General features: G+C 40.2%; 1 protein-coding gene and 1 long non-coding RNA gene across 6 annotated transcripts in view; one reads left to right on the top strand and one right to left on the bottom strand.

Moving 5' to 3' along the window:
• The window catches only part of LOC116055374 (arf-GAP with coiled-coil, ANK repeat and PH domain-containing protein 2), a 55,057-nt gene that overhangs the window by 3,201 nt on the left and 24,029 nt on the right, over window positions 1–27,827 (bottom strand). Inside the window, exons 5-25 of one of the 5 annotated variants that reach the window (XM_031307341.2) lie at window positions 27,247–27,305; window positions 25,829–26,012; window positions 22,395–22,439; window positions 22,218–22,313; window positions 18,527–18,601; window positions 16,826–16,837; window positions 14,594–14,656; window positions 11,746–11,858; window positions 11,129–11,180; window positions 10,344–10,444; window positions 10,094–10,199; window positions 9,586–9,794; window positions 8,510–8,579; window positions 8,284–8,378; window positions 7,941–8,128; window positions 6,869–6,970; window positions 5,646–5,738; window positions 5,072–5,304; window positions 4,844–4,953; window positions 4,628–4,738; window positions 3,734–3,795 (exon numbers count right to left, since the gene is read on the bottom strand). In XM_031307341.2, coding sequence (XP_031163201.1) covers window positions 3,734–3,795; window positions 4,628–4,738; window positions 4,844–4,953; window positions 5,072–5,304; window positions 5,646–5,738; window positions 6,869–6,970; window positions 7,941–8,128; window positions 8,284–8,378; window positions 8,510–8,579; window positions 9,586–9,794; window positions 10,094–10,199; window positions 10,344–10,444; window positions 11,129–11,180; window positions 11,746–11,858; window positions 14,594–14,656; window positions 16,826–16,837; window positions 18,527–18,601; window positions 22,218–22,313; window positions 22,395–22,439; window positions 25,829–26,012; window positions 27,247–27,305 — 2,179 coding nt within the window. The remainder of the gene's footprint in view (window positions 1–3,733; window positions 3,796–4,627; window positions 4,739–4,843; window positions 4,954–5,071; window positions 5,305–5,645; window positions 5,739–6,868; window positions 6,971–7,940; window positions 8,129–8,283; window positions 8,379–8,509; window positions 8,580–9,585; window positions 9,795–10,093; window positions 10,200–10,343; window positions 10,445–11,128; window positions 11,181–11,745; window positions 11,859–14,593; window positions 14,657–16,825; window positions 16,838–18,526; window positions 18,602–22,217; window positions 22,314–22,394; window positions 22,440–25,828; window positions 26,013–27,246; window positions 27,306–27,827) is intronic. The other 4 variants (XM_031307346.2, XM_031307342.2, XM_031307345.2 and 1 more) reach the window with 4 other exon arrangements.
• Window positions 30–27,746, top strand: LOC116055378. The gene is made up of 4 exons (XR_004106273.1): window positions 30–143; window positions 3,949–3,954; window positions 18,135–18,142; window positions 27,733–27,746. It is a non-coding gene; the product is annotated as an uncharacterized LOC116055378 (long non-coding RNA).

Below are 27,827 nucleotides of genomic sequence, written 5' to 3'. Positions count from 1 at the left end.
ATAACTTATGTCTCAACTAAGGCCCTTCTAACCTGTGGTGAGCGGTCATAGTAGACATTACTTAATTTTAAAATGAGCCACAAAAAGTTTGGGAACCACTGAGATAGAGAACAGGGCTGCATGATCATCACATCAGTAACTATGTGATGTGAACTACTAACTAAGACTACACGAGTGTTTTCTATCCAGAAGGAGACAATGTATTATTTATTAACACAAACAAGTAATACATTTTATCACTAAAATTGTAACTAGTCAGAAAAGTCTGAAATTTGAAACACTTTGTGGCACTGTGGCTAAGAAAAGTTAAGATGATATAATAACAATCACTTCAGCACCACATCAAAGTCTGAGCTTGTCTCCCTCCTGACTACATCAACCTGCTGCAAATAAGTTCCATTAAATATTGTAAAGTAAAATATTACTTGCATTAAGACGAGAAATATTTTTGAGATTAAACTGTGTTGCAACTGAGACACAAACAAAATAATGTAGAAAACCATTAATGCCTCATCGTGCAGGAGGATAAAATATCAACAGTGTTGTGCAGAACGGAGAGCTCGTGCACAGTGACAGTATCATCAGAACAAGAATCAAAAAGGAAAAGTCGGCCATACCTGTCATAGTGTCGGCGTGGCTTGAGATATAGATAGAACAATGCAGAGGCAGAAAAGATGGGAAAGAACAGTAGAGGCAAAAGGCAAAAACAGCCAGAGAGCTTTTCAATTTAGCAACTGGAGATCGACTCAGAAAGAAAAGACAAGCCCACATAGATTCATTTTTGTTACCAACTGTATTGTGTTTAAAGTGCAGGAGTTTATGTACAAAAATACAGTTGTGTTTGCCTCAGCACCCCAAAGAAAAAAAGAACAGAAGAAAAGGCACACAACTCTGGGGAGGAGAGAGAGAAGAGCAAAGCAAAATACAGAACCGAGAGAGTGAATTTACAGAGACAGAGAGAGAGAGAGAGAGAGAGAGAGAGAGATAGAGAAGTGGATGAGAGTAATAAAGGAGAGTGTGTTAAAGAAGAGAGAGCCTCCTCTTACACCCGAGCAGTGGTTCTCAATCTGTTTGAGTTTCAAGAGTAAATCTTCTCTTTTCAGGTTTTTAAACTATTTTTAGAAGACTACAGGAGACAAATACTGATTAAAGAAAAAATATACTTGTATTAAAAGTAGTATCATTACGTTTAAAAAAATATACATACTTCCCCGGATTTCGTACATTGATGTTAAAATGCCCCCAAAAATCAAGCCGTAGGCTGAGAACCACCGCTCTGTAGCCTACTTCTTCCACACACTCAATCTGGTAGAAACACGAGCCGAGGGAACAGTAATTTTAATAAAAAGGGAGCCGTGGGTTGATGAGGTTAATCCTCCCTCACATTCATTACCCCTGAATGTTCCTAATCAATCCCATCATTCATCAACTGATTGGAGGCGCTGATGACGAGGCCCTCGGGTATCAAAGAGGACGGCGCCGTGGCAAATCCCCTCGCAAAGCTAAACAACTTGAGGATCATTCAGTGACTGGAAGCACATACTTCAGACTCTAATCTGCTCAAGACAAAACCCCTTCTGTTCTTCACATGGTCACTGCTGACGTGTCTGCTGCTGACTTTTATTGCAACGAGAGCAGGCAATCGTTTCGTTAACATTCCCTATCAACAAGCATTGCACACGCTAAAGAAAAATAATTAATTCTTTGTCATTAAGGTCCAAAACATTCCCGACTTATTTTAAAAAAGCGAAAAGATAACGACGGAGGATATTCCACTTAAAATAAAATAAAAAGCAGCATTCAGGCTAATAGCATAATATATAATTCTGGCTACGTAAAGCGGCACATCTAGCCCTCGGTATAAGATGCTTTACTCGTGGACATTTCTGAGCGCATCCCTCCCTCCTGTGGTCGATACACGAGTCCCTTTACCCTCCAATCTAAGAGTTTTCAAGAAACCCCATCAGCATCTACTCTAAAGGACACAAGAACTTCATTTACCTGTGAACACAATCACTAATCTATATTCTAACTAATGAATGCACCCCCTCGCAAGTCAGCCCTTCAAAACATCACACTGTTCTGTCAGCACCAGGGGGCGCTGTTCTATCAATATGCTGTCAGAAATGACCATTTAATCAAAGTGCTTTGGTGTCCTCCCAAGATTTGGGGCTGCATGGAGCAGAGACATGGGATGAAACTGGGGTACGTTTCAATCATTCCTTACCTATCAATAAAACTCAAGTGAGCTTCGAATCTCCCATATGATTAAGATAAATATAAGCTAGGACCAGCAGGTGATGAGAATATATACATGGTAACGTGGGTATGTTTCTACACTATTGCACTTGTTGCTTGATGATGTACCATCCTCTGATGGTTTGTCTACTTTTGAGTAAAAACCCCACTAACATTCGATACAGTCAACGCAATAACAGTAAAAGGCCTTCATCATCTTACAATTCTGGATTTCCCGCGATTACAGGCAATGAGCAAGCACACTTAACCGACTAATAACCAAGACACAATATTGTCATAACAGGCAGTAAATACCATACAATCAACAATAAATAAATAAGGATGTTAACACAGAGCCCCTCATGGCACTCACTCCTGTGCAACCAGTCAATCTCATCATTTACAACATGTACAGTACGTATACTTACAGTTCCTAGAATTATAGTTATAAAATAAAACTGTTCTGAAATAGACTTCTGACCAGGCATGTCACAACAGCAAGATGCATTATGTTTGGACAACGAACAGTTCAAATAAATAAACAGACCTTTACAGTGGTTAAGACTTCAAATAGGAACCATACAATTGCAGGACATTGTACAGTAGTTGCATAACCATTAATAGGAATGTGCATAAATTACTTCTGACAGGACAATTTCAAATGAAACTTAGTGATTTATAGACACACCCTACGCCTCTCCAGATGGGTCAGATAATAAAAAAATTCAAAGGTCACGATTATTGCCCGATTATCACTTTGAGGTCACTGGATACTGGTGGCAGTTACTGGCTAGCTAGAGACATAACACTAATTGAAAAGTATTTTAGCCAAAGAAACTAATTTCTCATTAACTGCTATGAATCACTGAACACCTCTTATACAGTATAGAGGAAATCTGCATATGTTATATATTTTAAACTTAAAGAGAATAAGTACAGACTATCTCATAAAAAGTGACACTGTTTCTTTTAATTTTGTGCTATCAATTGTTTTACATTAATAAGTAGTTATAGTCACTTAATGGAAAACTGAGTCGATGGCTTTAACCCTGTCACAATAATACAGTATAGCACCTAACGTTATACCACACCAAGGTGCAGCTGGCCCAGCACCTGGCAGGAGCTGGGACATTAAGATGATAGTTGCACTCACAATACAGCAGGACACAGGAGCCCAACAGACAGAGTTGGACTCAGTTCACTCTAATCAGTGGATCAAATTTCCCCTCACCTGGAGGTCTCTTAATAAAAATGCGGCCTCCAATTTGTAATCAAACCACTGAGAATTGAGAGGTTATCTTGGAGTGTTTCAGTCAACTGACCCCAACTCAGAAATCTGGGCTTTACATTTCCTCTGATAAGTCTGGTTTTACAGTATGTTGCCCCTGTCTTTTAACAAGAGCAAACGGTTAAGTTTCGTCCAACTGCAGGCTAATAAACTCCTGCATGCACTTCCTGTACTGCATCTCGGTGGGGCTGTTGGTGTTATATTGACCTGACTGGCTGTAGGGCCCCTCCGCCTCTCGCATCTCCTCGTTCATCTTGGCCAATCGCAACCTAGGGAGCAGGTTAAGGAACAGGAAGTGACAGATTAACCACAGTTAAGAGATACAGTCAATAATCAAATCAAATTGTCACTCTATTGTTGGTGGTTTTGATAACCGTTCTCGCAGAAATACTCAGCTCTGATAAATAACAGCACTATTACAGGTCACTGTTACACCTAGAGGGAAAAGATGTCCACTGCATTGTGTTGATCTGTAAACTGATAAAGTAGTGACACCTTGTGGAGGAAGTTGTTACTCTTGGTAAATGCAGACAGTTAAAGGACAGTTCCGGCGTAAAATGAACCTAGGGGTTAATTACCTGTATACCGAGTTGAACGTTCTCTGGGACATGTTTCTAGCTTTTAACAAGCTACCGCAAAACCAGTGGTTACCTGCTAACGCTAGCTTTCGGGGCACTTGGTAAATCACTATTTTCTACCACTAACAAGGCTCAAAATAACACCACACTTTTAATTATTATTATTATTATTAAAAAGAAGAAGACAGACAAAACTTTGTACACATATGTTATTAACCCGTAGGTTCATTTTGCGCCGGAATTGTCCTTTAAGCTGGGTAAGTTTTTTTTAGCTTGTAATAAAATCATAAAACGTTCATGCCATTAAAAATACTCCAAATAATTAAGTCTCACCTTCCAAACCAATTGTAGGAGTCGTAACATTTGACAAAACATCACTATGGGTGGTCAACGTTTTCTTGAGCAAGTCACCAAAACCCCAATAGTTCCATGTAGTTGAAAGTTGAGCTGGTTGGTTGTGTGGAAACTCAGACAACTCTCACAGAAAAACAATAATAATACCAATGATAACGATAACACTCACAGTGTGACAATGTCTGCGTTGGCCGCATCCACGGCTATTGTCAGGGGTGTTTTCTCATCAATGTCTGCAGCATTTTGATTTGCTCCTCTTTTTAAGAATAAACATACTTGCCTAAAATAGAGATAAAGGTTGTTTTTTTTTTAAGAGGTCATACATAATCTGAATTGCTTCATAAAAAATTGGTAAAGTAATGATGATGAGATGTGCAAGACAAACCCTGTGTGTCCCAGCATGGTGGCATGGTGCAGAGGTCCTCGGCCCTGAGCATCCTGCTGGTTCACATTAGCTGCATTTTGGAGCAGAAACTCACAGGTGACCAGCGAACCCTGAAAGGAACCATTGATGTAACACAATCTATTACTTTCGAGTGGCAAAACACACTTAAATTGTGAGCGTTATTATTATTATCGTAAAGATCAGTTATTCTGTTTTGGTGATGCTCACCCCCTGCACCGCCATGATAAGCGGCGTCCTCTTGTCGTCCTCCGTGTTGACCCAGTTGACCTCGGCTCCGTGGGCCAGTGCCTCCGACATGTCCGGCAGGCTGCGGGCACATGCAGCCCAGTAGAGCTGCAGACCCGAACTGTACTCCTTAGGCTCATAGAAAACCACCTCTTTACAGGGTGACGGAGGAGGCAGTGTGGCAGGCATGGCCATGGGCGGAGACTCAGCGGCGTCTGAAAAATGGGAAGAAAGAAAAACAATTTGTATTAGCTCATGTGCAGTTGTCTTCCAGTGGTTGCTTGTTGCTACACGCCCGTACGATGACACTAACCCATGATTCTCTTTAATCTTAGCAATGGCACGTGAGGGCATTACTTATTGTGATAATACATTTTGAAGTTTTGTGGATAAGCCAAACTGCAATAATCACCTGTCACCTTCAACTGAGCCTCTTGATGCTTGGGCAAGATGATTTTTTTTTAACCTGGCTAATATGTCTCTTGCTTTTTGTTTAAATAGGCATGGATGTCTGTGGAATGACAGTGGTGTGTGAGTGTATGAATTTGTTTCTTACCTGCATCTGTCAGGCTGTTATTGGAGGGGGTGTCGGCCAGCATCTCCCTGCTCCCATCAGCGCTGTTCTGGATGCCGCTGTCTGCGCTTTTTACTGTAAGAGAGTTCAAAGAGTCTGAATCACGACTTGGTGGAACAACATTCAGATGTCATTCACTGAGTGTATAAAATAAAAGGAACACCTTCCTGCTGATTGTTTTCACATCATCACACAGCCTCCTAATGTAGCAGAGACCTTTTGATAATTATGATTTTTTCATCTACATCTACTGGCTTTTGACATCTGCTACTTTTCCTCCAGTTTGATTACCAGAAACAGCAGGGGGTCCTTATATTTTGTACAGTAATGCCCGTTTTACAGTAGCCGCATCCAAGCTTGCGCGTGCCAATGTGACGTCAAAATGACGTAGATCTCGCTGGCGCGGCAGGATTTTGAGTGTGCAAGCAGAGGGCGCGCACCACTCTATTTTTTTTCAGCGGCGCGCAACAAAGCAGAAAACAGGAGGCCTGAACAAGTTCACCGACAACTGGATGCCAGGACTCTCAGAGTGACTGCAAGTCTCTCTTGTAAACATACTCGGTTAAGATGAGTTCTTTTATGATGAATGAAAGGCTTGATCCGACGAAGTAGGTCATCGAATCAAATCGAAGCATTGACGGCAATGCTGCTGCCAGTTCGGCCGTTGTTCACCTTTTTCTTCTTATTCTAGTCTGTAGAAATAGCAAAGTCGGTAGACTTTCCTCATTAGCGCCACCTGTGTTCAGGAGAAGACTGCAACTAGTGTCGCGATCACCACGCGCGAGTATAAACAGTTACATCCCATGACGTCACATTTGCGCGCACCAGGTTGGGAACGGCCAGTGTACTGAATGTTTAAGTCCCCGGCTGAAATCAACAAAAAGAGAACTGGAGGACAGATCCACACCGTCACCTTATGTTTCAGTTCCCTAAATACCAAAACTATGATGAGACAGATACAAATGCAAATACCAGACACTGACCAAAACCATGTGTGAGAGAAACACTCCCCAGCCCCGGGAAAAACAAAACATGGTACGCTCTGCAATGCCCCTAACATGATGGGATGGTCCATTAAAAAGGTCTGGATGAAGGAAGAACAGAGGAGTGGATGAAGGGTTGTTAGTCCACAGTCCCAAAGCAGTGAATACAAATGGACAGAGGGGATGAAGAAGCAAGCTAAACACTAAGCATTCAGTACTTACTGCTCCTGAGCTTGGCAGAGTTGTCAAAGTAGGAGAAGAGCGAGTCAAGCTCGTCAGGACAGAAGAGAGAGTCACGGCGAGCCTCCATGCCACTGGCAACAGCTACGTTAGGGATAATGGGAGTTTGGGAATTGGAAGGCGGAGGGTGTAAATTGAGTGGCAGGGTGGAGAGTTATAGGGAAGGCAGTGAGAGCAGGGGTTAGTCCAGAAGTACAGAACAGGAAAGAAAGATTGAGGAAGAGGAGAGAGAGTAAGGCAGGGTGAAAGATAGTTAGACTACCAGCTCGGTCGACACTGGAGGAGACAGACTTCGAGAAGCAATGGGAGGCAAAAAGGGCTGAGGCATATGCTGTTCAAAGAGAACATACAGTATGCCGATGGGTGGACACTTCTCCATGGCAATGCAAAAATCACAGAGCATACAATAAAAAAGGTGGCCACAATCACAAATGACACTGGCTTTGCCCTCTTGATGCAGAGCAATTTTGTTTCTAAAGCGTCACTGAAAGTTCTGTAAAACAAAAACTCTAAAGTCCTGTATTCATTCAGTAACCAGGTCATTTAGGATGGGGAAAATTTGTAAAAAAAAAAAAAAAAAAAAAGACTGAGCTGAACTTTCAACTTAAAATTGGAAGTTTATGTAACAAATCATCTCATCTCATCTCATCCAAGTAGCCGATCACTGGAATTATGGGTGAGATGACAAAAACTACTGATCCAAAGTCCAAGCCCTCATCAACTGACTTTAAATATATCAGTTTTCAAAATGTACCATGACTCGTTCCAAACTACTAGTAATGTTGATTTTTATACATTACAGGTAAATACTGTATTAAGTCCAGACAGCTTGTTGGACCTAGTAGTCTTAAATCCATCCAGCTAAAATTCCGTACACATTTTAGTGGTAATCATTTGTGCGATTGCCAGACACCATCCAGGTTAGGATCAGCACCTTTGAATTAGTTTTGTTGTCAGTTTGTTATTCATTAAGTTCAAAAACAAGGGAAAGTTTACAGAAAGCACAAACTTTTGGGTCGAAAGGTGTGTTATGTTAGTTAATTATTCGACTGACCTGCCTGACCGGGTCGGAGTTTTGGGGTGGGCGGTGGCGGTCTTGGGGGCAGATGCTCAGAGCTGCTGCTCAGCCTTTTCTCCTGTTTGCTCAGAGAAACCACTTTGTTGCGAAGCTCCTCATCTGACGGCCGGCGTACAAACCGGCGGTCCACGTATTTGGCTTTGATGTAGGCCTCTACCTCGTGTCTGTTAGGAACAAGAAGCATCAGGCTTTGTTTGAGAATATTCAGTTTTATGTCAGATACAGAAAATCACTATATACCAGGAAATAAGTTAAGTAAAATATGAATCAAGGGAGAAAAAGTCGGAAAACACCAATATGCTTTCTACCAGTTCTGTACCTTGGATCTCCTGGCTGTGGTTTTCTGGCTCCTAGCTCCTCTCGCCGAGCCTCATAGATCTGGTTGATCACTCCGTTTCCCAGTTCACACATCAACTGTGAAAGGTGCAATAAAAATACATGTAAAAGTAATTTGTTTAAAGCACTTGATTTGAAGTAAGACATTCAGTTTGAACTGGATGTTCGTGTACATTTGTACACATGTGCATCAGTTTTTCCTCCCTCACCTTTAGAAGTTCTGGCTCCCATGTATCCAGAGTCAAAGATCGAACCTTAGAGAAATGCACTCCCAGACTCCTGCAGATAGAATAGGTCTTTATTGTCATTGTGCTTAGAACAAGGGAAATCTGTTTGCAGTGTGCAACATAAAAGTACAAGTTAATAATAGTAAATTCAATTTAAGTAGATGAAAGAAGCGATTAAAAAAGCACAATGGCTTTGCTCATTATGCTTTAATTGTGAAAGGGCTAAAAGGCTAAATGCTGGAAAGACTTGAAGACAATTATACTTTTCAGATACATTTTTTTAGCAGCATTAACCACACAAAGCCAGTATGTAGAGAAGGTAGTTCTCAGACAAACGTGACAGAGATTTATAACGGCTACAAATGGGGTCTATATGATGGAAACATCTGAACCCACTCTGGTTAGGAAATCACAATGAAGATCAATTACTTTTTTAGGTTGTAGTAAGGAAGATCCCTGGATGCTTTTATGCTAATTAAAATTTGGCCTGAGTGATTATTAACTATTTTACCCTGGTAATTAAAGGTCGCCACAAAATCCCAAGCAGGCTGGTTGTTCATAACAGTGAGTTTACATTTCATAAATCCCTAAAGACCAACAGTTTGTACAAAGCACTGGTGGAAAAGATTTTCCATAACTAAGCAAACATGCAATGACTTTTTAATACTTTCCAGTTTTCACTAAACCAAATGAACTCAAAATTAACTGTATTCCTGCAAATTAGTAGATAAATAAATACAATGTGCTGATATTAGTTTCCATAGTTTATTAGTTTGCCTCAGGCTCTCCTTTCTGGAATAAACATCTTTACTTTTTCATAGCACTTAAAAGTATAAGTTGGTTATTTAAGAGTTTTATGACTGTTTCTTCCTTTGTGATTTATCCTTTTCTTTTAGATTGGTATTTTATTTATCTATATCCTCCTCCATTGCTCTTTGTTATCTATTGTTATTGTAAGTCCTGCTTTTGCTGCCATTTTTATGTGTCTAGCTGTTCATAACCTCAATATTAAAAGACCTATTTTAAGGATTAATTTACACAAAACTAAAGTACTTTACCTGTGGATACCAGAGCACTGTATACAGAGGGTAATGCCCAGATTGATGCTGGCCCAACGGGGGTCTGGCTGCCCACAGTCACAGCAGCAGGTGTTGCCTGGGATTGCCAGGACCTTCTGCAGGGCACTCTCTCCTTTCAGTGATCTCTCCTTTGGCTCCCCACCAGAGTCCAGGCTCCCTGTTGACGTGGACGACTTTCTATCCAGCTTCTGACATGAGAGACAGGGGAATGCCCAGACATCCAGAATGATGGTCAAGATTTATTAAGATGGGACAGGATGAAAGCTAAATGAAACTTTATCCCTTGGGTGTAATTTGGGCATTGTAGCAGCAAACACTGTCTAGAAAAGGGAAAGTGAATGTAAACTCAAGTATGGGAAATTGGTGTTACATACATATACACAGTTAAAGTTTCAACACATGATTTATCTATCAATGTATTTATCTAAAGTATATGTGAATCCCTTGAACTATCCACACAGTGTTTCTCAGTGTGTTTGGTTTTTACCTCGCCTTCATCTCCCTTGTCGCGGAAGGCGGTGGCGATGCTGTTCTGGACGGCTTTGATCCAGGCCTGTCGCAGCTTTTCTGAGTCTGCTTGCATCATACAGCTCCTGTTGGGACAGAGATGCATCACACAACTGCTGTCTGCTGAATGTGTGTGAGCATGTGTGGGAGGTGGGTACACTGTTACTCCACCTTCCCACCTTTAGTAAAATATTCCAGTGCTCATTAGACTGACAGGGTCTCAAACTTACTTGGTGGGTGACACCACTTCAAAACAGAAGCGACGCTCTACGTCCTCACAGTGTTTGACGGTACATAGCCTAAGATCTTCCACCACCACTGTTGGGTTGTCCTGTGGGGACAGCACAGCAGCTTTGGTTAAACACAATACATACACAAACAGACACTGCTGAACAACTAAGATTTTCTGTACAACAAAGTAAAGGTGTTGCTCACTTATCTTAAAACAGCAGTTATTATTCCATTGCAATATTTAAAATAGATTCACAAACGAAGAAAGTGCTAAAAATATCCAAAGCTAAATGTTTGGCAATATTTCAATCATGCAGGTAGTTTCAAGGTCAACTTCAGTGATAATATGGTTATTTCCTGCTGTCAGGGTGTAAACTAAAATGCACAAATCACAGCACAGCACAGCAAAAGCGTGTTATTCCCACCCTGTATGGTATGAACGGGGCATAACTGAATAAACTGGCCAATTGTACTAATATTATTTAACAATATTTGACTATTAACAGCTTTGAATGCTGCACTTCAGAAAAATGCTGCTCTTGAAATGTAGCAAAAATATTTGGATTCGATGCAACACACAATTATTTCTTCAGTGTTGTGCAAAAATAACTGTACTGTATCTTCCCATACAGCTGTGGTTTATCCTACACTAAACATCTGTACTACAGCTCTTAAATAAAGCTTCCTGTTAAAAATACATTTTGGGGGGGGGGGTTATTGGTGCAGGAAGTCAAACTCATGCATATTTGACTGTGGTCAGTCTGCAGGGAGTCACTTGACATACCTTAAATTTCTTCTGGTAAACTAGCTGATTGTTCTGGATGGAGAACCAACGCCTGAAAGGAGATCACGAGAAAAACAAGTAGTCACATGCAGTTGCCAGTGATGCTCCTAAAATAACACGTTTTTTGACATAACTTTAGTGTGAATTAGAGCGATGGCAGTGTCTAGAGAGAGATAGCTGATGAGTAGATACTTTTACTCAGAAGTTAAATACAGTAAAGAGAAAGAGGAAGGAGAGGAACATAAATCCCACCCACAGTCTCATTTGTACATGCTTTCGCAAGGCTTGCTGGATATATGGGTCAACTTTGAAAGAAATGTGGTGACAGTGGTATGGTTGTCAGGAATGGTATTTCACTGACATCCAATTAATTAATGTACAGTATTAACCTCTTCCTTCTACATCCAACCCAATTATATTCTTGTGACTGTGATAAAGAACCTAAAGTACTTGCTGAGGTATTAAAATGTAAAGCACCTTTAATATCTCTATTCTAGATTTTGATGGCAATGCATGCCCTCCAAAATCCACAACCAGCCCACTATAGCAATTCCTTATCATAAAATTAAATTCTAAATGTATTCATAAAGATGCTAATTGAACTGCCTCTGTCATACCTATTCCACGTCTTGAAGGCATTGCTGGCCCTCTTAAACAGATAACCCTCCATTGCGATGCCGTTGTCTGCATCCACATTGTACTCCAGCTTGGTGTCGTCATTCGAGAAGTCCTGAACATTAAGTGTCAGAAAAGAAAAAGAGACAGAGAGCAAAGACAAAACAAAGTAAGCAAACATGTTAAAATCCAAATTTCCTACATTTCCAATAGTGTAAGAAGTGACTCAGCACTTTTCCCAAAGTCCCAAATGACGGCCATCAGTCTTAGTTGTGTTACAGTAAGTGACCTTGTTCAGACCATCTATCTCACACCTGAATGTTTAACACCAAGAACCGAACAAGATAGAAACAACACACACACAGCTGATGGTTGCAGTTATGATCTATTCAAATAGATTATATATAATGTCTGAGAAGGGAGGTTAAAAATACACCTAGCAAAATACTGGAAAGCGTTTCTTATATTTGTCTTCACAGTGTCAAGACTTTACTTTTTCCTTCATCCACATCTCCCTCTCTTAAGATGCTTTGACATGTACAACTAATACGGGGACAAAACATATCCCAGAACTTATCCGGTTTATCCAGTTAATATAATAAAGTTATTAACAACAATAATAATAATAATAATAATAATAATAATAATAATAATAAAGTTCAGACTTTCAGTTTGAATAAGTTAAAATCACATATTAGTAGGTTGCAAAGACCCACCATGTCCAGGCTTTCCATTACTTTATACTTGCACATCATAAACAATACCTGCATTAAGACTGAGGCTACATTGTGTTTTTAAAGATTATTTTTTGGGCTTTATTTGACAGGATAGCCAAGACAGGAAAGGAGGGAGAGAGGGTAGACAACATGCAGCAAAGGGCCATGGGTCAGACTCGAACCCAGGCCACTGCAGTAAGGACTGAGCCTCAGTATATGGGGCGCACGATCAACCAGGTGAGCTATCACTGCATTATAAGGTTTTAATTAGTTAAGTATTCAGCTAGCTAGGTTAGTTAATGTCCTCCAATGAGTAAAGTTGCAAAGTGAGCTTTCATGCATCTTTCTTTCACTGACTCTGTTGCTGCTGAAACCCAATCTGGTGTGTTGTCATGGGACTGGCCCTGTTGCAAGAATAGCTTTAACTACCTGAGCTGCTGCCGCACTTTCCAAAGACCCTCCTACTTTTCTCAGCTTCAGCAAGTGACATTAGACATCATGATGCATGCATGCGTTTGTGTGTGTGTGTGTGTGTGTGTGTGTGTGTGTGTGTGTGTGTCCGTCCGTCCGTCCTTGTGGAGTCAATTTATATTGAGTGTCACCATCTCGTCAACCAATTACAGCTGTAGGTCCGTTACTGTACTGAGCTGTGAAATCACCTTCTCTGTTGTTCTTTTAGAAACATCCAGTCTTTTTCTGTCACCTTGTCCTCCATTATGAAACCAATTATGACGTAGTGCTCTGAAACAGCCACTCAAAGGAGAGGGCTAATGGTAATTTCCTTGGACTGATTCTTTACATGCAAATGTGCTGATCATCATCAAAAAAATATCACGGACAAATCTTACTACAGTAAACTTCATTGGAATTGAGGATGAAAAGCACTCTCCAATAAAGTGTAAACATTTATACTAATCTATACAGCTAAACTTTCCGTCTGGCAAGAGCTCTTGAGTACAGATCAGATCCAACAACAACAACCTAAAATGTACGTGTTGCAGACTCCCAAGAGTTCCACCCACAAAAGACACTCAACAGTCTAGAGTTATATACACGTGTTTGATGTAGTGCATTGCTTTGTCTATCATTGCTTGGATCTGTAAATGTAACCAGAGATGGCCCGATACCATTTTTTGCTTCCTGATACTGATTCTGATACCTGAACTTGCGTATCGGCCGATACGAGTACCGATCCGATATCAGTGTGTCATATATTTTATTATGTTTTAACATCTACATACTACTATCCCTGTATGGATGTGATATGATTTCTATCTTTGTTGTCAGTCTGGCTCAGGTTAAACTCTTTGTGAAACATGAACAATGAATGCCACAGAACGTTCTTTTATTATGCAGTTTTAATAAAAGAAAGAAGTTATAACAGAAAAAGAACATAAATAAACTACTTTAACGTAGATTTTCTTGAGGGCTTTATTACGTGGTATCGGATCGGTGCATAAACTCCAGTACTTCCCGATACCAATACCAGTGTTTTAGGCGGTATCGGAGCCGATACCGATACCAGTATCGTTATCAGAACATCTCTAAATGTAAATAGAGCAAAAGCTTAAGTTAAACGGTCATGTGAAAACCTTTGAAAGGTCATGTGAAAACCTTTCTGGTTCTCTAACTTCAACTAGGTTGGTAGGTAGGTTAAGACATTTCTGTGACTACTTGGGTCTGGGAAACCATTTTCAACCCTGTTACATACATTTCAAAAACAGGTAGTGGTCAACCTAGTAAGGCTGTTGCTCTTAGTTCATGAAACATTTGAGAGATGTAAGGTTTTCGCCTGACAACAGAGATGCGTTCATTTATTAGCCAATGATCAAACCAGTGACAATGGACTGCAAAGCAACAAACCACTCACTGACATCAAACCAGCAACCTGAGTTCACTGCAGCAGACACCGGCACCAACAAAGAGGCAAAAAAAAACATGCTGCATAATCAAGACACATCAACACAAATGTATGTGTAGCACTCTAAAGTGAGGAAACAGACAAAGGTGCAAACATCTATACAAACACTGCAATGCAGTCTCTTAATATGTGCAGGAGAGGCGGTGAAAGACAGGGGTAGGTAGGGTTACAAAGCGGAAGTCAGATGGAAATCGATGCGGTGACTCTACGTACGGAGGTCGACCTCCAAGCGCAAAAGTTGCGGCAGTCTGGTAAAGACTCGGGCTGAGTCACCTCCTAAAATTTCACACACAGCAAGAGAACGGCACACAGAGAAAATAAATATATATTTCTTATGTTACCACAGGATTATTAGAAATCATGGATTTGTCAACATACAAAATGGCGTAAACACAAGAGAAAACAATCACACTGAAAAAACATAAACACAGACTATTCCTATAAATAGCCACAGATACTGTCGCATGCATGAACACACACATACTCTAACTCAATCTCCCTGCTTTAGGTGCACTCACCAGATACCAGACGTAGTGAAAACGGCTGAAAATCTTCATTATTCACAGGTTTTATAGAGTGTGAGGCCCCTTTTCTGTGTATGTTTCCCTGTGAGGCCAATGAGTCTTCGCTATCTCAAAGTCTACCTGTGTAGCATCTCAATGGCAGTGTGTCACTATAAGCAGCGTGGCCTGTCCCTTCTACAAACCCTCGCCTCCTCCTCTCCTGTGGCTGTGTATGTCTATCAAAACTTTCGTCACTGCCTCTGCTGCTCCTCCTCCTCCTGAGGCCTAAGTGAAGGTCACCTGTGTGTGTGTGTGTGTGTGTGTGTGTGTGTGTGTGTGTGTGTGTGTGTGTGACTGTTGGGTTAGAATAATCAAGTGGACCGTGCAGAGGATCTTGGGCATCAAACATTTATACTGACTTCAAATGAACTAACCTGCTCTCATCCCCCTTGTGTGTGTGTGTGTGTGTGTGTGTGTGTGTGTGTGTGTGTGTGTGTGTGTGTGTGTATTAGTTTCGCATTGCCAGACCTATCTCCACAGCGCCACGGAAGTGTGTGTTGATAAAGTAGCTACTTCTTTAACCATGCTGAATGTCTGTAATGTTTGAGCCTTTAAAATGACCTGAAAAAGCAATCAGTGTATATGACAGTTAAGAGACTCTGACTTAGTCTTGCAGGAAAACAATCAAACCAGCCATTTCAAAACCAATGAGGCGTATTTTCTTTTTTCTACAGGAAAATCTTTAAGTCAGCAGCCTGTCTCTCTCTCGGTTACCGCCACTGTGACGCTCCCATGCCCTGTGGTCATAGTGCTGCTTCTGCACAGAGGGAGATAGGAAGCATACTAAACACAACCTCAGGATCCCTTTCAAATCTCGTGAGGATGAAAGGTTTCATCAATACAATGATAATGAGAAAGTTTTGTGTGCAAGCACGAATAAAGTGGACAGTGTGGATAGGACTGAAAATACAGAAGAGAACTATCCTAAAGGGGGCGATAAGTAAAGGTTTTTGTGTCAAATGGCATCCAACACATAATAAAATCATGGGGAGCTGATGTTTATTCATCAATACTAACAATTCACCAATTACTTTACAAGACTTCTGGCTTTTAAAACTCACTTTCTTGGCTCATACTCGGATATAAAAGGAGGAGTTTCACAACACTGCCAGTGTGCCCAACCTTCGCACATTTCAAACAGTAAGTGATGAGGAAAGCACCACGAGTAAACAACCTGCATCACCAACGCAACTACAAAGGCAAGAGGAGTCAGAGACATGTGTAGTCTGTTTTGTTTATGTTGGTGCAAATGACCCTAGTCAGTAAGGCTGATACAGATCATTAGTTCAGTTTACACTAATTATACTTTATTAAATCAGCATTGTATGTTCTATTGCAAGGTGGTTATGCAGCTTGATGGGTAAAGAACCTGCTCTATCAGGCCACAGATACAGTCCCTGCCACAGTGAGTACAAGTCTATATACAGACAGACAAATAAGCTTAACAGCAAATGTTTCTTTTGCCTATTTTCAAGGTAAATATACCAGTACAATACATTTATTTTCCACTACACTTAGCATGTTTCACTTCATTCAACTGGAAACCTTTTGGAGATAACTAAAAATAAATGTAATAAAGATCATCCTTCTTGCCAATACCAAACATACTTTAGTTGGTTTAGAATCTGCAAATAACTGAACTCAACTAAGCACAAACAAGCAGCATGGTACAATGTGGACAGTCATGTGCAAAAAGGCATAATGATGTCAAAACAGTCTTAATTTGATTGCATCATATCATCAGTTTAATCTTGTGATGAACCAGCTACAAATGACGTGAGCTGCAGAGGTTGAGTCCAAGCAGTTACAGCAGTGTGTACAGTAGCTATTCGACCATGCAGACATGACAGTGGGGGAAAAAAGGAAGAGTAACACAGCTTACCTGCAGAGCAGCCTGAAGTGAGTAAAAGAAGAAGAGATGGGGGGAAAAGAGTAGAAGTAGAAGAAAAAAGGAAGACAGTTGGTTAGGAGTGTCTGTGTATAAACAGCTAGACAAGAGAGAGCGGGTGTCGGGAACGAGACAACATATAAATAGCTTCTAGATAAATTGAGGGAGGGGAGGTGGAGGATAGGTGCTCAAGGGCAGGCGGAAGTTGGCACACGTACCATCAGTGACTGAGCAAGAGGGAAGAGAGAGAGGGAGAGAGGACAAGAGGCAAAAGAAAAACAGATGGAGAAGGCAGACACAAAACAAATTACAAAGAGACAGAAGGAAAGAACAATAGAGGAGGTGAAAAAAGAAAGACATCTCAGAATTTGTACTACTTTCACACAGTTGGAGACTGAAATGAACATCACTGATAGGCAGACAAATTAAAAGAAGCCCAGCAGACAACAGCTGGGTACAGAGCTGGCAGATGTTGTCTCGAGTTAATGATGCTCTGTGATGTACAATTAAAGCTAAGGGCAATTTACCATCACCATACTGTAACGTAACATAACATAACACCACACATCCTGCTTAACGTTTATTCTGTTGAGGGTTCATAGAGCTCAAAAGAGAACAGTGTCCAAAATGATCAGAAGCCAAAAAGGCAAAACTGTTTTTCAAAAAGTACTAAATGTTTCACTTTTAGGGGCAAAAAAATGCTCTGATAGTTCTAAGTATCACATTTCAGCTATTGTCTCTTTACATTTAATTTATTGTCAAAACTTCTGGTGCACCCTTCTTGTAGATAATATATCCACAAGTGTGACTCAGTGGGGATATTAGGTTTGGCGTGCGTGCTGACCAGAGATGTGAGGGTTCTGAAACTCAACCTTGTTTGTTTGAAAAAGGGTTTCCGTCACTCGTCAATAATGCATGGGTGTGTGGCTGAGATCATCCTTAGGGATCACCTTACAACTGAGGGAGGAGCACTACCTCCATTCACTCAAATGACAAATGTACAGTGAATGGCTGAAATGGATACTGTAGCTCTGGTATGTGAATGCTCCCTTGGGCAAATTATTTTATATGCAATATTTCTTTCAATTTCAAATAAGTGATCTGTCCTTAGATTTCTAATAATTGAATTTGAATGAATGAATGGATGGAATAAAAACGTGAATGCTTTCATTTGTTTTACTGTACCACAAGCTTATAATATTTTAGCATGGTAAGCCCAACTCTGGCAGCATAGTGTTCAGAGAGAGTTCAGTGCAGGTGAGCAGTGAGGGAGGTTGTGATCAGAGGGCTACGAGCACAAGAGGCCGTGGGGTAAAAGTAAGTCCCGCAAGATCCAAGCAGAGTGCTGTGGGTTTACTTTTAATGGGAGGAGGTCTGAGTGCAATGAGAAAGGCTTTGTGGGATCTAACAGCCATAAAGTCACTACACATGTAAGAGAAATCCAGGCTCAGAGTAACTTGGCCATGTTGAGCACACAGAGTAAGTGAGTGTGTGTTTTTCAGGTTGCTGGACAGAGGAAATGAGGATAAAGTTGTCATTTGTGATTTATATTCACAAGTGTGTGCCTAATTTGGTTGTATTGTGGTTAGTGTTTTTTTTATTTTATTTGTGAATGTGTGTTTAGTTTCCATTTTCTATGTAAATTTGTTTTTAAATGTAAAAGAAAATGGGATCATATTGTGAGTGTGTGTGTACCTTTTGCTGGATGGTGGAGTGTTTCTGCTCCATGTCCCTCTTCTCTTTGGCAGCATCCACCACCAGCTGGTCCAACTGCAAGAGACAGAACTGATTAGTCAAGCTTACCAAACCACCTGGTAATGAGTGTTTAATTCAAAACAACATACAGGAACTTTTAAGACACAAAATAGGAACTTGTCACACTCTTTCTTTTGATTTATTTCGCCATACAATTACAGTTATTACAATTACAGACAATCTAAAGGTGGGCCATTCAAATCAAAACCTTCTCTTTCGACTGCACCTGAAAGGTGAAGGCAAGCATGTGTGCACAGAAGCTTTCCTTTCTATTCTTGAGAGCATAAATGATTCCAGCAAATAAACAACTTTTCCACAGGCCACATCGAGACAACACAGGCCTTCTCCTCTAAACAAAATTGACTGTGCTGTGGAGGCTTCATCATGTGTGAAATTGGATGGGGGGTGACTGATTCTCCTCGTCCCCGCGAGTAACCATTGCGTGTAGAGAGGAAAATAAAGGATTCTTTTGAGAAGAGAAGAAAGCAACAAATTAAAAAAAGGACTTCAATGAAGTGCTAGAGGTCATAGGGTGATGCTGAAAATGTGCCATTTTGCCTTAGAGCGGATTCTACTCAGTGCTTTATCAGTCTGTAACCGCAACCTGACCTAAATCATCGTGTCTCGAGCATCAAACACAAAGGGATCACTATCTGTGTCTTAAACATGAGTGATGCATGTTTACTACATATTAGCTGTGTTCATCATATGCTTTTAATGCCTGCTGTGGCTTTAGAGAGACCAGTTACTGTACTACAACTTCAAGCTAAATGGTATTTCATACTAATGAGTTACAGAGAAGTCAGTGTGCCAAATGAGATAGAAGAGGGTGGAACAATTTACTTCCTTTCTGATGGCACTAAAGTTTTGTATTGTAGCTTTTAACAGCTGAAATTTTCAGCAGAGCAACATTTTCTTTATTATCTGCCTAATTCACAGTTCTTTCTTCCACAAAATATATGTTATACTTAATTATACTTTTGTGGAAAATATGACAAAAATGTGATCCATTTATTTCAGAGAAGACAGCATTTGAGGGAGCCGGATCTTTTGTTTTGTTTGGAGAGGAAATGGGTGGATGGCAAAAAGGCAGGCTGATAACATCAGATGGGAAATGTTTTCCCCTGTCGCACAACAGTAACTAGTCCAGTCCAGTCCATGCCGTCAATCTGCTTCTATCTGTATCTGCAAAGGCAGTTGTGTGTGTGTGTTTGTATCTCCACATATTTTGTGACGGACTCACCTTACCTTTAACATCTTATCTATCTCACTATGCAGCCCCCACTGACAACTATGCAGCCACCACTGATGACATCAGCAGAGACAATGGCCTCAAACGTTTGATTCTGCTTTGGTTTGTCTCCTACCCAGCAGAGCACCCCACTGAAACAATTTGGTCACTCTTTCTTCTGCTAAAATCTGTCTTGACATGTAACACTATGATGACAAGTTGCATGATTCATGGAAAAGACAGAAAACATCCTTTTGAATGAATATATTCATTCCACACAATGTTCAACCCTAAGGCTTTGTGTCATGGAAAGATGTTATTGGCAGAATATCTTATATTTAGAAGCAGTCCAGCAGTTCCCAAAGGCAAGGGTGGAAAAAATGGCATATTTGACATGAATCATAAAGTGGTCATTCAAACACATAACCTTTTTATATGGTTAACAAGATATTTGATGCCAGATAATATCTCTCTCCCCCCCCCCACTGTAGCCTTCTGTATCAATTATTCAGCTTATTTCTATATACCAGCTCAGTAACCCATTCCCAAACAACCTAAGAACATTGCCATTTACAGTTCCTCAGTTTTCTGCAACTACTGTGTGTAACTTAAACAACCTTCTTTTTTTATAATACTTAAATATCCAGTCTTCTGTTCCCAAGCAAAAAACACTAGTAGCAATATCATGTAAGGCAACTAAACGCCTATAATGTAGTGTACATTTACTCCAAGCTGGGGTAGAAAACAAGCTTTATTTGTTTACCTCCACTCCTATAATTTCCTCTCAACAAACTTTATAGGATAGATAAAGGCCAGAATGTACTAGCATTTTGTTAGTCTCTCTAGTTTTACATTTTCCCACCCTTGATCTCTTTCTCATTGACTACAGGCATCGAGTCATATTGTCAGACCTGTTGACAGCTCCTCCACACCTCCCTGCACAGTCTCTCCACCTTCTTCAGCTTCATGATGGAGAGGAGAAAAGAAATGATCCAAAATCCCCTTGTCACTGCTTCCCACAGCTCAGGCTCTGATCTTCCTCTCCTTTCAGTTTCACACTGTTCCAAATTCAGTGCGACAGGCTTACAATCCACACAACGCAGCTATACTTCTGTAACCAACCCCCTATCTCTCTTTCCCTTCCTCTTTTGCACTTCTCTCCCTTTTTCCTCACACAATCCTTGCAGTCTTTTGAGTGTTGAAGGCTTAAAGTCCATGCCTTTCCATTCTACTTCAATCACTTTTTGCTTTGAGAAGATTACATTCCGCCTCTTATCCCTTCCTAAAAATCTGCTTTTCAAAGTGGGTCCTGTCTTCCTCCTTCTCTTTTCCTGGCACTCTTTGGTTCTGTCTGTCAATCTTTTGTCAGATGGTTCCAACTTCAGAGCATGAGGGTTAGAAACCACAACTCTTCTCTCCAATCCAATTAAGAGGACCACTGTCCCAACTCTTCAGATCCGACTTCCAAAATTGTCTTTTTTTCTGTTTCTCAAATACAAAAACACTGTCTGGTTCCTTTTTGTCATCTGTTTGTTGGTTCAAACATCAGAAAAAACATGTTTACAGGCTACTCTTTTCTCTTAAAAAGTGTCCTCTACTCTTTTGCTCCTCTCCAGCTCCCCACTCAGAGACTGGGCTCCTTTCTTCCACCCAATGCTGAGAAATATCGTCCTCATATTCAGCTCTTCTACGACTTCAGTCTCAGAGTTTATATTCCACAACCTTCAGCATCACTCTCGGGTTTCTTTGCTGTGTTCGCTCAGCTGATTGTGAATGAGTCGGACTGTGGGAAAACCCTTCTCAGCCTGCTTTCTTCCTCATTCCTGCTTACTGTAACATCAGCTCCACTGTGATTATCATCTTAAAGTCACATTTGGGCCATCCTGCGGCTTAGAGGGAAGGCTCTGTTTATCAGAGGATGCACACAGACACACACAGATCTGAAATATCAAAATAGACTCATGTTTGCTTATGTTGCAAGAGTTTATACTGTATGTTCTAATAACATTGCACGTGTTGTCCAGGACTAGCTTAGTGATTATTTTTACACAAAGTATTACATTAAAAGGAAATAATTGAAACATAACTTGTGAGACATCCAAAGTAATTAAGGCAGAGTTCAATACCTTCTGGCAACAACTTAATGAAATAGTATATGTAAGATATACATTATTACCTCGCCTCATAAGTAATGTAAAAATGTTGACTAATGAGTAATACTGAATAAGATTTTTTTATTTTTACCTCAACAGTCATAATTGATAATGTTACAAATGACATAGCCCTTCTGTGCCTATTTCCGCCGAGAAAAAAGCTTTGTGTTTAGGGGACTGTCAAACCTCTTAATACGCACAGACGCATGGGTTTGTGTGTGGGTGTATAGTATACTGTAGCTTGTACCTGTCCTCCAAGCAGTTTCATTAGAGGTTGTAGTTCACTGAAGAGGTCATATCCTTGGTGGAAGAATGTCAGGTGGGCGTACATGAAGGACAACATCTGAGGAGAAGACGGTGAATATTCAGAGAGCCAGTCGGTATGCTGCACGGATAATGGGATGTGTAAGAAAAGTATACTCACTGATTTCAGGATTTCCGATCTTCTCTTTGATTGTAGCACATTGATCTGTAATGAATAAAAACAAAACAGTGAGACGTAGTAAGGTTGTTTTTTTTATCACTGATGCTTTTGAGAAATACTGATATAAGGAAAACAATGAGGAAAACTCAACACGTACATGAGCAACCACCAAACTAAAGAAAATCAAAACAATAATCTGAGAAAGAAAGAAATAAAGAACATAAGACAGAAGGGGAAATGAAGTAAGATACTGGAGATGGAAAAAAATAACTTCTTAAAACAAGGACAAATGAAATAAGCAGACAAACGTGAAATGAGTCAAACTGAAGCAGACAAATCGCACATCACCCCAAACATTACTGGACAGTAGTTCCTCGTACAGACACCAGGAGGAGCTCTGTGTCTCATGTTTAGCTCAGGGATATCTCTCTCTCTCTCTCTCTCTCTCTCTCTCTCTCTCTCTCTCTCTCTCTCTCTCTCTCTCTCTCTCTCTCTATCTCTCTCTCTCTCTCTCTCTCTCTCTATCTCTCTCTCTCTCTCTCTCTCTCTCTCTCTCTCTTCCTCTCTCTCTCTCTCTCGCTCTCTCTCTCTCTCTCTCTCTCTCTCTCTCTCTCTCTCTCTCTCTCTCTCTCTCTCTCTCTCTCTCTCTCTCTCTCTCTCTCTCTCTCTCTCTCTCTCTCTCTCTCTCTCTCTCTCCTTCCCCCCCCCGGCCTGGGAGGTTAATTTAGCAGAGTAGAGATAAATTATGACCTGATGGTTGTAAATACAGACGGTGATGCTGGCTGGCATTGTGACTGACAGGAACTAATGACTGGTGTGTGAGAGTAGAGCCACAGTCTGAGCATGGTGGATGTATTTGGCTACTATGGAAGGTGAGGCAGCTTCTGAATTAATTTTACCACTCTGCCTGGATGAACTTAGGTCCAATGGTTTTGTTTTTTTGTGGTCATGAAAGCAGGGAAAATGCGATCCTCTGAAGAATAAAAGTTCAAATGCTTGTTGTGGCAAGCAATATTTTAACTGGCTGTAGGCTGTGAGGCCCTTTTCCTTGGTAACACTAACCACACTTTGTGTTTATATACAGATTAACTCCCACCCAGGGGAGGAAGCTTATTTTTCCATCTCCTAGCCACAGTGGCTGATGCGTTGCAACTTTTGCAAGCCCCCTTGTCTCGATTACAGTCGATAAGTAGTTTTGAATGGAGTGGCACCTATTAACTGGTTGTTAACCAGCAAAGTGCATCATGGTGTAAACAAACACAGCTGCCACAGGCAACATTTCTGAGCATTTTGTTGGTAATTGGTTGGTAAATTGTGGTAATTTCACACACCCACAAAAGGTTGAGCAAGATTTAAGCTTATCACTATTTAGATGGGTAATTTCAGGTTTGTTAAGTTTAACTCTACTAAGTGTTAACTGTGCTCCTGCTTTTCTGTGTTATGTGCGTAATTTTAGGCAATGGTTTGTACTGTATATCAGGGGTGATAAATTACATTTTTATTACAAATTATTGTTTTGCTGCATTACATTTACAATTTACGTTTTTTTCTAGGCCTGACCAGCAGACAATAAAGCAAACCCGAAGTTTATAGTTTAGATCTAGCTCTTACGTGGCACAGCAGGGTAAAAGAGAAATGCTCCATTCTTAAAAAGTCATCAATGCAAGTCTGGCTTACAATCTCTCTCATATATTTTCCTCTCCCTCTACCATCTTGCATGTCACTGTAAACTGTACACTGTATAATTAAGCAAAAATGCCACAAAAACAATCTTAAAAGAACAAAAAAATAAAGCTAAAATCTTTCTGAAATGTTTCCTGCAAGCAGAGCTACAGAAAGCATTTTAAAAGTGCTGACAGCACTACCGAATGTGAAACTTTAAAGGAGACCCATTTAAATTAGCTGTGCTAGCTGCTGGGCTTATAGATTTCCAATAAGCAGACAGGCAAGATAAAAAAAAAAACTAAACTAATTTCTTACAGCCAGGCTACATTCTATGAGAGAGTGATTATGCAGTGGGCCTATGAAGCAGGCTGCCAAACCTTTTCTGAAATGCTTTTGGGTTTCTTTTCAAAATCTAATTTTGGAGTGAACTGTGCCCATTGTCTGTTTCTTTGGAGTGAGATTTAATAACAGGGCTGGCAGCTGCCTTATCAGAAAGCATGAAGCATTCTCCAGTGCTACTGTGGCCATGGGGAGAGACCGTGAATGTATTCCATGATACATTAGCAGTTTTTACTGCGATAGGTCAGAGTACAGTACAAGACATCTGTCTTTGACATAAATAGGTCTAACAGATCTAAACAGATTTAAGTACAAGAAAAAGTAACATATTTGCAAAAAAGGAGATTATTTGATTTAAAAACACAATATTTAGTTCCCTGAAAGTAGTTAGACCTGAAAGTTTTTTAAATACATTTTTTGAACAAAATCTTTTCAGTTGTTTTCTTGTGTACCTCCTCCTCCTGTTTCCTTCCTCTTCTGCTTGTTAGCAAATTTTCTTACCTAAAAAAATTTATAATTTCTCCACCACAGTGCTTCATCAAACATGATGGCTTAACATTTTGTTGACCCAAAACCTTGTATGCATTAATTTTACATCAGGCTGGTGTGAGGCCTAATGTGAAAATAACTATGAACTCCTTAATAGGGTTAGTTATAAACATGAGAAGAGAGGAGCATTTCATCCATTTGTTTATTAATTATCTAGCGGTTTATTATTCCATCTATGCAAATGGCTACAGATGTGCTACAACAAGAAAAAACTACTACTACTACCACCTTCTTCTTCTTCTACTGCTACTCCTGTTGCCACCACTACAACTAATTCCAATGCTGCTCACTGTGTCCTGCTGATGCATCTGCTGCTACTATTTTTGAGCCAAAATCAACTCTGATGTGGTAAACTGGAACATGACAGGTGAATGAGCTTGGGTGTTTCCCTTTGGATGTAACAGAATCAAACAGAGCTGCTCTTCATTCCTCTCTGTGCCACTTCAGCATTTTCAACCTGACTTAGCATATTAAGTTCCATATCCAAATCCACATTGGTGAGGGTGCACAGAGAAATATTGTACATGACTGTGTAGCTGGGCATTTTTTTAAGCTGCATGTCAGCAATCTCTTGCTAAATCACTTTAGAGAACCCAATGTAATGTTTAAAGTGCTGCAAAATGAGGCTGAACATTAGTATAATTCACTGATTACAGCATATACTGAAATACAGTAATATGGACACAGCTTTTCTATCATTTTATATATAAGCTGTTAGCACATTTTAAGTGCAAGTATAAACAAATATACTGCCATACAACTGCTACTTGAAATTTCCACAGATTCCGAGCAACCCAAGACTTCTTACAAATGTTGAGTTTTGTTCATTACCTGTCACTAAAAGAGTTTTACAATTTGAATCCCCAAATGAGTTGTTGTACCTGTAAGACGTAGTCAAGGACGATGTGTCGGAAGCACTTGCGCGTGGCAGTGAGGATGTTGGTGGCCTCCTCCACCTCATGCTGCTTGTTCCGGGGAGCCTGGGCGTTCTTGATCAGTGCCGCCTCCTTTTCCTCGCTCACTTTGTCAAATTGCTTCTTGGCTTCTTTGAACTTACGTATGTCGCTGACAAAGGAAAGGAGGGGATAGAGGTTTAATAAGACAGACAAACACATTAAATATAGTGCATATTGTACAAGAATTTTTAGTATGTAGGAGCAAATAATAGGAAATAGGAAAATAGTAAATTAAATCTAAGATACTAATTTATTTATTAAAATGTGAGAACAAATTAGTTTGTTCACCGTTGATCACTAATCTTGAGCACTAAAAATATGTCTTGTTACTTGAACTGGGTGGTAAAACCCTTAGACAGGGCCACAAACATTTGAAGTACTACATTTTCACACAATTTAGGAATAAAGTTGAAGGGGTTTGACAAACTCTATGACCGAGGTCAAATAGGACATGTCCCTTTGTTGTCAACAATCTTGTGAGTGGAAAGATCGAATGTTAAAGGAAGCAAAGTTATCTCTGGATATGAAGCAACACAACCATGGTCACGCAACAGGAACACACAGGGGTTAAAGGTGATTTCATAAGTCTTGGTCGGTTGGAAATCCAAGAAGGTTAAAACAAACAAAATCATTTTCTAAACCTATTTGACCCAGGTCTTGTGCTGTGTCGCTGTGAGTGACTGGGCAGTACCACTTGTCTTGAGGAGGAGGACAAAGTACTCAAATTCGGCGCCCCACATTTGTTCTTTGGTGTGTTTTGCATTAATGACATTAATGTTTAAGTGCTGCAAGGTAGTGAGTAATTACGATGGAACATGTTTCCCAGCTTTCTCTGAGAAGCATGGGTGCTTCTGATATGGGTGTTAAGCTTTGGTATGCCAGGGGCAAAAGCTGCTAATCCTTATAATGAAATTAACTAGAAGGGCCCACTGCTTCCTGCACTTACACAAGCAGTCTGGAATTCAGAGCTGTATTATGAGGCTTTAAACAGGGAGATATAAATAGGAAACATTATAATATATACTAATATATCTTAGTGTCCTTACATGCACTGTCTGGATCATCTGCCCATCAGATACATCCCACCAGCTTCTGCTTTACATTCACAATTTCAAAAGTGGGCTTTCTGTATTCAATATCCATTACACTTTTCCTCCAGCACAGAATTAAAGTACAAGTATATTAAGTCCAGTATTCCTCGTTTTAAGTAAGTAAAATCTAAATGTGCTGTAGCTTGTTCTCACTGACAGATAACACAACATGTAAAATGAGGCATTCTTCAAAAGCTCGGATCGCTCAAAGATATAACCAGCTTTATCCATCTTTATTTAATTAATACTCACTCTTTGACAAATGTTTGAAGCTGGATCTTGATTGATCTCTGGGCCTGATCAAATAGTATCTGTAAAGAAAGAAAGAGTAAATGATGCTTTCTGTTTGGCAAAATAGCTTATATCTAGTTAGTTGAACAAATCAAGCATTGAACATCTTCAGGCACTTCTCTAAGAAAGCAGCAAAAAGCTGACAAATGTATTCACGTTCCAGGCCACGGGATGTTTTGCAAGTCAGCATTCGGCACGTCTGTTTAGGAGGATTTTTGTTAACATCACAGGGTGCAATTAAGAAACTAAATTTACACAAACACTCTGACCTTGTAAACTCCCTTCATAAAGACTTAAACAAGAGAAATGACGTTATTCGCTTATTCTTGGTGGTGAGTCATACCCTCATTAACCTGCATGCTTTCTTAAAAAATGAGCTACCAAGCAAAAGGCCCAACACACGCAGAAGTCTCTCTAAACAAGGCTTCAGTGCGATTTCACAGCCAGACAAGACAATATGAGCAGTGTGGCTGGGAGAGGCAACCAATGACAAACAGATTGAGCACTGTGTTTGAGTGGATCATGTGCTGAAAGATCGCCGA

The sequence above is a fragment of the Sander lucioperca genome, chromosome 11 (assembly GCF_008315115.2).
Source record: "Sander lucioperca isolate FBNREF2018 chromosome 11, SLUC_FBN_1.2, whole genome shotgun sequence".
NCBI lineage: Eukaryota > Metazoa > Chordata > Actinopteri > Perciformes > Percidae > Sander > Sander lucioperca.
The sequence above is the reverse complement of the archived record's forward strand: the minus strand, read 5'-3'. Positions and strand labels throughout refer to the sequence as shown.